This window comes from Podarcis cretensis (assembly GCF_951804945.1).
Source record: "Podarcis cretensis genome assembly, chromosome: 6".
Taxonomy (NCBI): Eukaryota; Metazoa; Chordata; class Lepidosauria; order Squamata; family Lacertidae; genus Podarcis; species Podarcis cretensis.
In genome coordinates, this window is record NC_137175.1 from 90100628 (window position 1) to 90114229 (window position 13602).

Consider the following 13602-nt stretch of genomic DNA (forward strand, 5'->3'; position numbering starts at 1 on the left):
CCTGGCCTAGGGGGCAGGCATTACCACCAAATCCCACAGTAATTCTGATTCTGTTGAAAGATTTAGAGACGTGGTTCCCAAGGATTCACTTCAGATTGAGCTCCAGAATATTCACAGTCTTATGTCCAATTGATCTGGATTTGGCCCTTGCCAACTTCATGCCAATCACTTGGCCCTAGAACAGGAGCAAGAAACCCTTTTTGGCCCCATGGGCCAGCTCCTTATCAAGATCGGCCTAAAATCATGTAATTGTAGAGTTGGAAGGGAACCGCAAGGGTCATCTAGTCCAACCCCCTGCAATGACCAAGATGCATCTGCAGGCTGGGGTTTGCCCATCCCTGCTGTAGGAAGTCATGATATAGAGAAGTGGGAATCGGGCCCAATTTGTGGGATGAAGATTGATCATGATCAATGCAAAAGAATGATGACCTCAGTGGCCTCTGGGAATCCTTTGATCTGCTCAGATCCTTAGATTAGCTGAACAAAATCACACAACACGATGGCCAAGAACAATGGCACTAAACACTATGTTAAACTAATACAAACAATCAGAAATTGCAACCAAAGTCTCTAAATCTTCTTCACCAGTCGCGGTAGAATAATTCAAAATAATTCAAAAGTTCAATATATACATAATCTGTCACCAAATGTTACCGGAACAAAGTTTCCGGATAACCAGTCTGTTTCGTTCAATGCTTCATCAGCCAATCTTGATCAATTAGTGCTCATGTGATCAGTGATTACAGTATCACATGAGCACTGATCCAGAGCATATTTCCTACAGCATTTATATCTACTTACATGTAAGGGACGCGGGTGGCGCTGTGGGTTAAACCACAGAGCTTAGGACTTGCCAATCAGAAGGTTGGCGGTTCAAATCCCCGCAACGGGGTGAGCTCCCGTTGCTCAGTCCCTGCTCCTGCCAACCTAGCAGTTCGAAAGCACGTCAAAGTGCAAGTAGATAATTTGGTACCGCTCCGGCGGGAAGGTAAATGGCATTTCCGTGCGCTGCTCTGGTTCGCCAGAAGTGGCTTAGTCATGCTGGCCACATGACCTGGAAGCTGGACGCCAGCTCCCTCGGCTAGTAAAGCGAGATTAGCACTGCAACCCCAGAGTCGGTCACGACTGGACCTAATGGTCAGGGATCCCTTTACCTTTTTACATGTAAGATTGGCTTGTTAAGAAATTGAACTGCATCCTTCTCATATTAATTCTTACAAGTCTGGCTGATGAAGCATTGAACGAAACAGATTGGTTACGCGGAAACTCTGTTCCGGCGACATTAGGTGACAGATTATGTATATATCGAACTTTTGAATTATTCTACCGTGACTGCTGAAGAAGATTTAGAGACTTTGGTTGCAATTTCTGATCATTTGTATTAGTCTAAAAATATAGTGTTTAGTGCCATTGTTATTGGCCATCGTGTTGTGTTATTTTGTTCAGCTTGTCTATATTGCAACGCAGGAGTTTGTTTACAGGTCCTTGGATTGGCTGCAAAGCAGACCTAAAAATAACCATTAGAACATAGATTGGAATCCAAAATTATTTTTGGCTTGGATTTTCAGAGGGGCTATCCTATACCTCCTAAAATATCCCAACAAATTCCTTTCCAGTCTTTAAGAAAAACAAACTGATAAAAAAGAGTTTAGGCTTCTCTTAATCTACCTAGGCATGACTACCTTGCCTGGAATTTAGAATCAGGCTCTTTGGCATCATGTGAGGCGAAAGCATCCCCCAAATAATTCAGAAACCAGAAGCAGCCTGTGGTCTTTGCAGCTGCCATCTAACATTGCCAAGGTGTAAAATGCACTTTCATAATGAAGTTTCTGAATGAAAGTTGCTGCAGGAATTCTAAGCAATTTGACAAGGCAGTTTTTATTAAGCTGTCTAATAAGAGTAAGAGACACAAAGCACTGCCAGCGACTGTGACCGGTTGCTTCAAAATACCTTTTATGAAGGGTTTGTTGCAATTGTTTGGGTTGAGTCTAGGCAATTCTAAAATACAAGATAAATGGGAAAATATAAATTCCCCACTGCTAAAATCCATACTGAATGAGCACTTTTTGGTTTTCTCTCTACAAAGTGCAGTGTATGCACTAATGCAGGGGTCAGCAAACTTTTTCAGCAGGGGGCCGGTCCACGGTCCCTCAGACTATATTTTTTGGGGGGTGAGGGGAAATGAACAAATTCCTATGCCCCACAAATAACCCAGAGATGCATTTTAAATAAAAGCACACATTCTACTCATGTAAAAACACGCTGATTCCTGGACCATCCGCAGCCAGGATTTAGAAGGTGATTGGGCCGGATCCATCCCCCGGGCTTTAGGTTGCCTACCCATGCGCTAATGGCTCGACACAAACAACAGAGATAGTATATTTCACCTGAATGTGTTCTGATTCTGATCTACATTAAGGAGCTGTCCGTTCTTCTTCCAGATTACTGCTGGCTTAGGGATCCCTGTGGTCTCACACGGCAGGGTGGTCTGGACATTCACAGTTACTGTAATGTTGCCAGGCCCAGGAGCAACAGATGGAGGAACTAGTGGAGAAAAGCGCACACATTAATCTTTATCAAGGTACTGGTAAGGAACAATCTGAATGCAGGGAATATCTGTCATGGAATTTTACTCAATATTGATCCAGAGCAGAGCTCCAGTGTATAGTCAGCAGAGCAAAAACTTAAACACGTTGCAGGATTCCCAAAAAATAGACCAGGAGAAATTGTATTTCATCCAGCAGAGCTTTATTGCCGCTGAAGGCAAATGAGCATCATGGTCAGAAATCCAATACATTCAGGATTGGCACTGTCTATAAGAAATACAGTTGCAGCAGACTTAACTTAAACTTACAATAACTTATAATAAAACTAAACCTTAACACTAAGTATACTTTATACAGAACACCACAGACTTGGAAAGAGAGATAGAAAAGAGTAAAACCCAGGTTCCTTCTGGCCCTACTTTTATAGTCAACATGACCTTGACAGAAAGAAATAACAGAGCCAGTTTAAACCAGCTGTACTCGGCTTCTCTGAAGGAATAACCCAAACAACAGGAACCTTCTGCTTGTTTCTTTCACACAGAGAAGCTTCCAGAACCCTTTTGAATTAATTAGAATAGGAAGGATCTCTACACATCAGATCAATACCTTTTGCACCAATAAATGCAAACTGACATGTTCATGATACAGATGACAGATTTTATCTGGAAGATGGCATTGGGAGAAACAGCAAACAAACACAAAGACCAGCAATCTCATTTATTCAGATAAAGGGAAATGAGACTGTTAACACATATACTCTTCTTTCGTATGCTTATCTGTAGAAGCGCATAGTTACCATGGACGTGCAGGTCAATTCGCTTGCGCTCAGTGCCAGCCACATTGGTTGCCATACAAAGATAGCGCCCCGTGTCGGTAACATGTGCTGAATGTATATGAAGGGATCCGTTGTCTGACACGGAATATCTAAAACAAAACACAGAAGATTCAAAACACAGACACGCGCAACAATAATCTCCCCGTTCAGAGGATCTTTTTCTAATGGATGCTGAAAGGAGCGATTTGGAAGCTTCAGGAGAAAGGGAAGCCCGTCTTTGAACCGAGTCCTTGCGTCAAGATGTAGTACGCTGAAATCAGATTACCGTATTTTTCGCTCTGTAAGACGCACTTTTCCCCTCCTAAAAAGTAAGGGGAAATGTGTGTGCGTCTTATGGAGCGAATGCAGGCTGCGCGGCTATTCCAGAAGACAGAACAGCGAGAGCGCTGTTCTAGCTTCTGGCTTCACACAGCTATCCCTGGCTTTTGTGGGAGGTGGGGGAAGGGACAGAGGGCAGCTCTGCCACGTGCAAACTCTTCCAGGCAGGGGGAGCCTTCATCCTGCTGTCCAGGAGAGGCTTCGCGTGGCTACCCCAGAAGCCAGAACAGCAAGAGGCTATCCCAGAAGCCAGATCCCTCTTGCTGTTCTGGCTTCTGGGATTCAGAATATTTTTTTTCTTGTTTTCCTCCTCCAAAAACTAGGTGCGTCTTATGGTCTGGTGCGTCTTATAGAGCGAAAAATACAGTCAGGCGGCAGAGGAACCAACCTCAAGAGCAGGTTGCCAGGAACGGATAAGACAAGGAAAAGTCCTTACCAACTGCTTTTTATTCAATATTCACAGAGAGAGGCTTGGGAATATAGCCTCTTGGAATAATGGCGTTGTCCCAAGTCAATCTCCACCCTCTCCCTCATGTGTCATCACTATGGGTGCTGAGAAGTGCCCTCTGCCTTTGAGCTCCTTGCTCTCCTACTTTCAATGCTCAGCGGGTTCTGAAAGAGGGGAGGTCCGGAATGCTTTCTAAAGACACTGTGTCCGACAGTTGTTGCCCCTCTGGTGATTCTTCTTCTTCCTCTCCCATTATTTCCCAGCTTCTCCCCTCATCTGCCTCTGAGCTGTGATCTCCCTCGAAACCCGTTGTAATTCTGAACTGTCTTCTACTCTGGAAGGTCAGGCTGGGGAGGCGGACTCTACCATTCCTCCTCTGCCCAGTCCCTGACATCTATTCTTATACTACAAAAAGTAAAGCCACTGAAGCCGATCATATAAATCAACCAACCTGCACTTGTAAATAAGGTAAAGGTAAAGGGACCCCTGACCATTAGATCCAGTCATGGCCGACTCTGGGGTTGCGGCGGTCATCTCGCTTTATTGGCCGAGGGAGCCGGCGTACAGCTTCTGGGTCATGTGGCCAGCATGACTAAGCCGCTTCTGGCGAACCAGAGCAGCGCACGGAAATGCTGTTTACCTTCCCGCTGGAGCGGTACCTATTTATCTACTTGCACTTGGTGTGCTTTCGAACGGCTAGGTGGGCAGGAGCAGGGACCGAGCAACAGGAGCTCACCCCGTCACAGGGATTCGAACCGCCGACCTTCTGATCGGCAAGCCCTAGGCTCTGTGGTTTAACCCACAGCGCCACCTGTGTCCCTGCACTTGTAAATAAAAACACCTTATTAATATATATTTTTTTTAAAAAAATTGAGTCAAACAGGCCCCCGTTTATTTTTTAACAAATTAAAATAACAATGAGGTATATTTGACCATTAGTCCAAGGTAATCAAACTTTATTAAAGATTAATAACTCCTGCTTCTGCAACATGGTGACCTCCAGATTTGTGGAGTCCCAACACTCATCACTCCTGACCATTGGTCATAGTGCTGGATCCCTCTGCCCTACTGGATGGGGCAAAGGGTCAACCTAGGCCAGGAACCCTGTTTCCAACCATGCTAGCCAGATGCCTCTGGGGAGCTGGCAAGGAGGGAATGAATGGAACAACCACTCCCTATTTGTCACCAGCATGTGGAATTTAAAGCAAAGAATTTAAAGTCATAGAATTCTACTCAGTATTGATCCAGAGCAGATCTCTGACGTATAGTTAGCAGAGTAAAAACTTAAACACGTTGCAGGATCCCCCCAAAATAGACCAGAGGCAATTAAAATTTCATCCAGGAGATTTTTACTGCTACTGAAGGCAAATGGTCACAAATCCAAAACATTCAGGATTGGCACTGTCCCTAAGAAATCCAGTTGCAGCAGACTTAACTTCAATGTATAGTAACTTATAATAAGACTAAAACTTTACACTATATAAAGAATACCACACCAGAAGGAAGTGAGATACAAAGAGAAAGTGAAACCCAGGCTTCTTCTGGCCTCTTTTAATAGTCAGCATGACCTTGACAGTGGAGATAACAGAGACAATTTACTCAGCTTCTATGAAGGAATAACCCAAACATCATGAACCTTCTGCTTATTTCTTTCACACACAGAAACTTCCAGAACCCTCTTGAATTAAGAAGAAGAGAAGAGTTTGGATTTGATACCCCGCCTTTCACTCCCTTTAAGGAGTCTCAAAGCGGCTAACATTCTCCTTTCCCTTCCTCCCCCACAACAAACACTCTGTGAGGTGAGTGAGGCTGAGAGACTTCCGAGAAGTTTGACTAGCCCAAGGTCACCCAGCAGCTGCATGTGGAGGAGCAGAGACGTGAACCCGGTTCCCCAGATTACGATACTACCGCTCTTAACCACTACACCACACTGGCTCCACCCTGGAAACAGGGTTGCTGTTCTAGGTGGACTCTTTGCCCCATCCAGTAGAATAAGAAAGATCTCTAGACATCAGATCAATACTTTCTGCGCCAAGAAATGCAAACTGACAGTTTCCACCCCAAAGACACATGTTTATGGTAGTTTACCCCTCTCAGCGCTAGTTCCCAGCACCTGGGGAGGGTGGTGCTTCAAAACATGGTGTGTACACACAGATTCTGTCTGCTCCTCCAACTCATCATTACCTTGCATTGTTTTCTGCAAAAAGGGTTCCATCCTTTCTCCATGAAACCCTTGGGGCTGGTATGCCTTCCGCAGCACACTCCAAGACAGCCGACATATTAATATTCACTGTCACGGTCTGAGGACCACCCTTGATTGTAGGAGCAACTGTATAAAAGGAGAATTCCAGGAAGTATTAGAAGAACTGCTTGCCTTCCATTAAACATGGGATTTTCTGCCATCCCTGAACACATGGGGTTGGATGTAAAGTCATCTTCTAAAACTCTGCTTCATTTAATAGAATTTGATATTAGGCCTGTAGGTAAGGGGACCCCTGACCATTAGGTCCAGTCGTGTCCGACTCTGGGGTTGCAGCGCTCATCTCCTTTATCGGCAGAGGGAGCCGGCGTACAGCTTCCGGGTCATGTGGCCAGCATGACTAAGCCGCTTCTGGCGAACCAGAGCAGCGCACAGAAACACCGTTTACCTTCCCGCCAGAGCGGTACCTATTTATCTACTTGCACTTTGTGCTTTCGAACTGCTAGGTTGGCAGGAGCAGGGACCGAGCAACGGGAGCTCACCCTGTCACAGGGATTCGAACTGCCAACCTTCTGATCGGCAAGTCCTAGGCTCTGTGGTTTAACCCACAGCACCACCCGCGTCCCTTAGGCCTATATTGCATGGTTAATTTAACCCTACCTTCTATCCCTGGAGACAATCAGCAACTAAACGTAAGGGAAGGCAGAAGCAAATAGGTACGGGTCAGGGAGCTTACTTACTTATTTATAAACATTTTTATATACCGCTTTTTCATAAAAGAATATTACCAAAGGAAGCCTCAATGGTATTTATGTATGGGACTACAGCAACAAGGATTCTTTATGCACAGAAATGGTAGGAAGAGAGAACACCCTTGGAGAATGGTTGATAAACACCTTGGAATATGCAGAGATGGGAAAACTGATGACTGTCATAAAATATACAAATTTAGAATCTTTTAAAGAAGACTGGAAACCCTTTCTAGTCTCTATAAAAAGTTTTTGGTGAGTAAAAAAGTATTTGTTGGAAAAATGAATAAAATATTATTACAAAAAATAAAATAAAAGAATATCAGAGTGGTTTACAACAACATAAAAACATAAAATCATAAAAAGTTAAAAGCAAACAGAAATTAAAAGCAAACATCAACAGACCATTGCTGGGGTGTACTCTTAATTGCCTGCATAGCCCTGGTGGAACAGGAGAGTTTTCAGACTGAAGTTGGCCTAAGAATAGTTTGTAGCCTTGTTTATTCTAATTTTTAAAATTGCAAAATGGCCTTAGGTGCCTCTGCAGAAAGGCCGTATATAAATGCAATAAATAAATTCATACGTGTAGTCCCTCACTTGTCGTATAAAGCGATGGAATTCAACGAAAACTCCGTCACTTTTCTTTCATTCAAGGAATAAAGGAACAATCTCAGAGTCACAAAACTGTATTGTGCATATATACCTGTTGCCACATGCATTTGTGGTCAAAAATGGCTGCTGTGTAAACATTATTTCCACCATGAAATAAAACGGTTACTGTGTCCTGATGCAACGTTTACTAATGCGCTTGGCATTCTCTCACGTCATCAACTATGCAAAGCTTGCGTAGGAATACGTTTCCTTTTCTTACCGTTTACAGCTAATACGAATTCTCTTGTAGTTTCACCTGCGACATTACTTGCCACACAGGTGTAGCTTGCTGCATCACTTAGGTCAGCGTTATTGATCTGAAGGTATCTCCCACTAGACAAGATGCGCACCCGGGCCGTTGCCTGATAAGAGAGTTTCCACAAGCTGAAGTTATTTTTCCCCCAAGGTACAGAATCAACAATGTACTTGCTCACAAGATGGGAAGCAATACAGTGAGAATGTGGTGGTAATGGTTAAGAACAGCGCACAGGTATTTTTGTAGTCCGCCTTTCTTGCATCATGAAACTCAAGAGGACTTACATGAGATCCCAAAGGTCAGCCATCCAGGCACTGACGAGACCAAGGTTTGCTTAGCTTCAGAAAGGTTGCTTCGTCATATTCCCCCAACACCATGCCCTGGTTTCAGACTGGGGTGGGGTGGGAACGTAGATCATATGCTTCACTTTGATGGGATCTCCATATGTAAAGCCCAATGCACATGGACTATTCATGCAGACTATGCACCATAAAATTGAGATGTACAAACTGTAGGGATCAGACCTACATGCACGAGGCTCCCTGTCTGTGGGTCCCCATGCAAACATAAATGATATACCTGAAGGAGCGTCTCCACCCCCATCACTCGGCCCGGACACTGAGGTCCAGCTCCGAGGGCCTTCTGGTGGTTCCCTCCCTGCAAGAAGTGAGGTTACAGGGAACCAAGCAGAGGGCCTTCTCAGCAGTGGCGCCCACCCTGTGGAACGCCCTCCCGTCAGATGTCAAGGAAATAAACAACTATATGAGTTTTAGAAGACATCTGAAGGTAGAAGAAGAAGAAGAGTTTGGATTTGATATCCCGCTTTATCACTACCCGAAGGAGTCTCAAAGTGGCTAACATTCTCCTTTCTCTTCCTCCCCCACAACAAACACTCTGTGAGGTGAGTGGGGCTGAGAGACTTCAGAGAAGTGTGACTAGCCCAAGGTCACCCAGCAGCTGCATGTGGAGGAGCGGGGACGCGAACCCGGTTCCCCAGATTACGAGCCTACCGCTCTTAACCACTACACCACACTAGCCCTGTTTAGGAAAGTTTTTAATGTTTGATTCTATTTTTAATATTCTGTTGGGAGCTGCCCAGAGTGGCTGGGGAAACCCAGCCAGATGGGCAGGATGAAAATAAAATAAAATAAAATAAAATAAAATAAAATAAAATAAAATAAAATAAAATAAAATAAAATAAAATAAAATAAAATAAAATAAAATAAAATAAAATAAAATAAAATAAAATAAATCTGCAACTGGGAAGCAGGAACACTCCTGGCTGGTTCAAACCTCAGTCACCACTATGCATGCAGTTTGAGCATCTGCGAAAGGTTTGGGGGCAGACTGAGAACAACAGCTCTTAAGGGAAAAACACATACCTGCATAATTTCCCCATTTTTCAGCCATGTGATTGTAGGAGGCGGCACTGCATCTGATTTGCACTCCAGTATAATCTGCCTGTTCTGCAGCACACTGAGATTCTGAGGATTGCTTGTGCCAGCAATATTAGGGGGAACTGTCAGAGAAAAATCATAGCAAATAATGGGAAACGAAAACTTAATTTACTTAGCAGGAAGTTGCCAAAAGTTTGTGAACCTCTAGCTGCTATGAAATTTTGCATACCTCAAGGTAAGTTACGCTTCCTATAGGCAATTCTCAAAATGAAGGTCATGCTTTGTGCAAGAGGCATGTGCTATTACATGTATTCCGTGGCTAACTTTGGTTGCCTATACTCTAATAACAACTATGTTGGGTTTTAGCAATGTGTTATACATGTGGCTGCCTCTGAAAATGGCTTGGAAATTTCAGCTAGTGTAGAATTCAGTGGCCAAATTGTTGACTGGGGTAGAACAGTCCAAACATATAATACTAATTCTGACACAAATGCACGGGCTACCAATTAAGTTTCCAGGCTAATTCAAAGTTCTAGTTTAGATCTATATAGCCTGGTTCAGCTCAGGTTCATACCCCAAGGACTGATTCTCCTAACATGAACCAATGAACCAACATGAACCAATTCAGCCCATATAACTGTCACATGATGTTCATGTAGAACAGCCTTAATTGATCGGCAAATCTCCTATCGCCAAATGCTGGTTACCTCTCCAGCATGTTCTCAACCAAGATAATTTGATCTTTATAATGGTTCCCTCTATAATTGTTTGCTCTAAAGCAACCTTCCCCAACCCTGTGCCCTCCAGATGTTTTGGATTACAGTGGTATCTCAGGTTACAAATGCTTCAGGTTACAGACTCCACTAACCAGGAAGTAGTACCTCGGGTTGAGAACTTTGCCCCATGATGAGAACAGAAATCGGGCTGCGGCAGTGGGAGGTCCCATTAGCTAAAGTGGTACCTCAGGTTAAGAACAGTTTCAGCTTAAGAACGGACCTCCGGAACGGATTAAGTTCTTAACCAGAGGTACTGTTGTAAACAAAAATTGCCCTTTTCCCTTATGGTGTATTCAAGAGCCCATATTGAGTCTTTACGTAGGTTCCCTATTGGTAGGAGAAGATAACAGATGCCAACCAGAGAATATTGATAAGCAAAGCAACTAGTAAGCTTGATCTTTATTGATCTGTTGCAACAGGGTGCTCCCCTCACCCGCAGGAGAGGAGGAGGAACCCAGAAAAATGGCACACAAAGCCTTATAAAGACTTTTGAAATTGCCACCCTGTAGATCAAGACCACCCCAGAAACATCATACATACATCACAGAAGGGGTGTAACCTAAGACCACCCCTCAGATACATCATACCTACATCACAGAAAAGGCGGTCTTAAAGCAGAAATTTGAATGTTGTTTTTCTCCTGTTGTTGTTTATCTCCTGTCTGGCAGGTTACTTGACTGGATTGCCTGGGGAGCCTGGCTAGTCTTTTGTAATGATAAATACTTAGTTCCTGAGCCAGGTCACAGGCTCACACCCTATTCATATCTTAAATGTGCCCTTAGTCAGGATTTGTGAGGAAAGAGACAATGGAAGGTTTCCCACTTTGACCTTGCAGAGAAAACATTTGCTCAGTTTAGGAATCAAAATGGTTCCAGGTTGGTCTTCCTGTGCTGATCTATGTACGTGCTTGGTTGGTACGCTTATGAACATTACCATATATCTAAGACCATAAAATTCCTATCACAGTACCACTGTACATTTCCCATCATCTCCCACCCCTGACCATTGGTCATGCTAGCTGGGGCTGAGGGGTATTGTATTTCAGAGATGAGTGGCAGGCAATCAGGTTGAGGAAGGCAGCTCTAAAGGGCTTGTGATCCTGTTTCAGCAGACCCTGTAATGCATATGCAGCCAAACCTCTACCGCACATACACTGGGCATAGTCTATTCAAACTCATAACCAAACCACCACCACCACCACCAGGGATGCTTCAGGCAGGTTAAGAAAGAAAGGGCTTCTGAAAAACACAGACACTTTGGATATTTGCATGGCGGTCACATAAACAGAGCTCTAGAGTGCAGTCTATGGGCCAAACCAATGTGAATTTGATATTTGTGCACTCTGGAGCATTCCTAACTTTCACAAGCTGTGTCGGCACATTTTCTATTGGCTGATCTTTGTTACTGAATACAGGCAAGTTAGGCTATTTTACTGCTCTCTTCTGAAGAGGCAGAAATCAGTTTCAGTAGAAAGCAAGAAATCCCAGTTGGAAGTGGTATTCTGTGTTCTTCTATCTTTTCCAGGGCTGTTATGTTTCACAATATCTAGCCTTAGAAACAGGTGGGTGAAAACTGAGCATGCAATAGAAGCATTTAGAGATTTCTCCCCTACTACTGTACTCTTCAGTTAACCTTACCATGTACTCTTACTAAAAATTCTTTGTCATCATCTCCTGCAAGGCTTGAAGCCAAACATGTGTATCTTCCAGTGTCTTCCACCTGCAGGAACATCCAGACAGCCTCAGTTAGGGATAAAATTCAAATTAAACACAAATAATGGCAGTAGTTGGAAAACCATTTTGGCTACATTGCCCATTAATCAGTGCTGCACGAATACAATCGCATGGATGGAAGAAGAAAGAGTGTGTATCTACTTTTATATGTGGCAGAAAGGGAAGGAGGGAGAAGACAAGCAGAACTGACAACAAACGAAATGTCAGAATACAGTAAGGAAGATAAACTGGAAGATTAAAAGGATTCTGGACACACTTCCTGGATTTCAGTGAGGTTTCAAACATTTGACTGAATTCTGTTTGAGATGATTTGAGACTTATTGAACAAGAAAATAATGGAAGGGGGGGGACAGATTGGCCACAACTGAATGGTTGTATTACAGATACCTGAGCACTAGATATCCGAAGGACCTCTCCCCCTCTCAGGATACGAATATCATCAGTCTGGGGCACTGGGCGCCCATCCTTCATCCATGTGATTTTGGGGATAGGAATGCCATCGGAAATACAAAAGAGCTCCAGTGGTTTGTTTACTACTATAGAAATTTCTTCAGGATGACCTGATCCATTAATTTGAGGGGGCTCTGCGGAAGAAGAAACTTTCATAAATTTTACTCAAAAGGAAAGTATCCAAACGTTAATGGAGCGGTCTGGGAAGAAGACGTGAAGAAGCAATTCTGACACTGTAGTTGTATGAATCATTTCTAAGACTGGACCTAAGACTGGCAAGCCCAAATTGCAGTTTGTTCTGATTCAGCATTAAAGAGCAGGGAAAGTGGTAGGGCAAAAAGAGAGAGAGAGTGCATGAACACAGAGCTTTAAAGTGTGGATCCTGGTCAGTCAAACCTTGGTTCTTGAACGGCTCCATTTTTGAACGTTTTGGCTCCCAAATGCTGAAAACCCAGAAGTAAATGCTCCCCTTTTCGAACGTTTTTCGGAACCTGAATGTCTGACACAGCTTCCTTTCCCCCCCAAATACTTTTTATTGCTTTTTTGTAACAACAACAAATAAAATACATACTCTTACATTCAAAAATTTGTATGTCTTCTTATTTACCCTGTGCCTTATTGCGCCCGGACTTCCTTCCATCCCTTCAACAGTTTTCATGTCTCAATTCTTTTCTTACAGTTTCTTATTTACACTCCATCCACATCACAAGATTTACATTAATCCTGCTACAGTTTTTAAATTCTTACAATTACTCCGTGTATATTCAACAAACTTACTCCAATCCTTTTCGAACTTTGCTTCTTTTTGGTTCCGAATCTTATAAGTCAATTTCACCAGTTCTATGTATTCAAACATTTTTGTCTGCCACTCCGTTAAAGTTGGGATTTCTTGGGGTTTCCATTTCTGAGCCACTAAGATTCTAGTGGCGGTCGTTGCGTACATGAATAGTTTGTAATCTTCCTTTTTTAATTCATCCCCTGTTATCCCTAGCAAAAATGCTTCTGGTTTCTCTGGGAAAGTGTATTTAAATAGTTTTTTTTTCATTTTGTTATCTCATTTCTGACGCAGCTTCTGCTTGAGAGCAAGAAGCTCTGGCAACCAGTCGGAAGCCGTGCCTTGGTTATCAAACGTTTCAGAAGTCAAACGGTTTTCTGGAATGGATTACGTTTCACAATTGAGGTTTGACTGTACCTAGAAAGCACAGAGCTAAAGCTAAGTGTGGGTGAGCCCCATATCAGCCAT

General features: G+C 43.3%; 1 protein-coding gene across 2 annotated transcripts in view; it reads right to left on the bottom strand.

The window, feature by feature from the left end:
• Positions 1 to 13602, bottom strand: part of HMCN1 (hemicentin 1) — a 325809-nt gene that overhangs the window by 55783 nt on the left and 256424 nt on the right. For both annotated transcript variants that reach the window (XM_079980967.1, XM_079980966.1), the window contains 7 exons: positions 12297 to 12493; positions 11814 to 11895; positions 9386 to 9522; positions 7968 to 8109; positions 6332 to 6476; positions 3343 to 3470; positions 2388 to 2544 (listed from right to left, as the gene is read on the bottom strand). In XM_079980967.1, coding sequence (XP_079837093.1) covers positions 2388 to 2544; positions 3343 to 3470; positions 6332 to 6476; positions 7968 to 8109; positions 9386 to 9522; positions 11814 to 11895; positions 12297 to 12493 — 988 coding nt within the window. The remainder of the gene's footprint in view (positions 1 to 2387; positions 2545 to 3342; positions 3471 to 6331; positions 6477 to 7967; positions 8110 to 9385; positions 9523 to 11813; positions 11896 to 12296; positions 12494 to 13602) is intronic.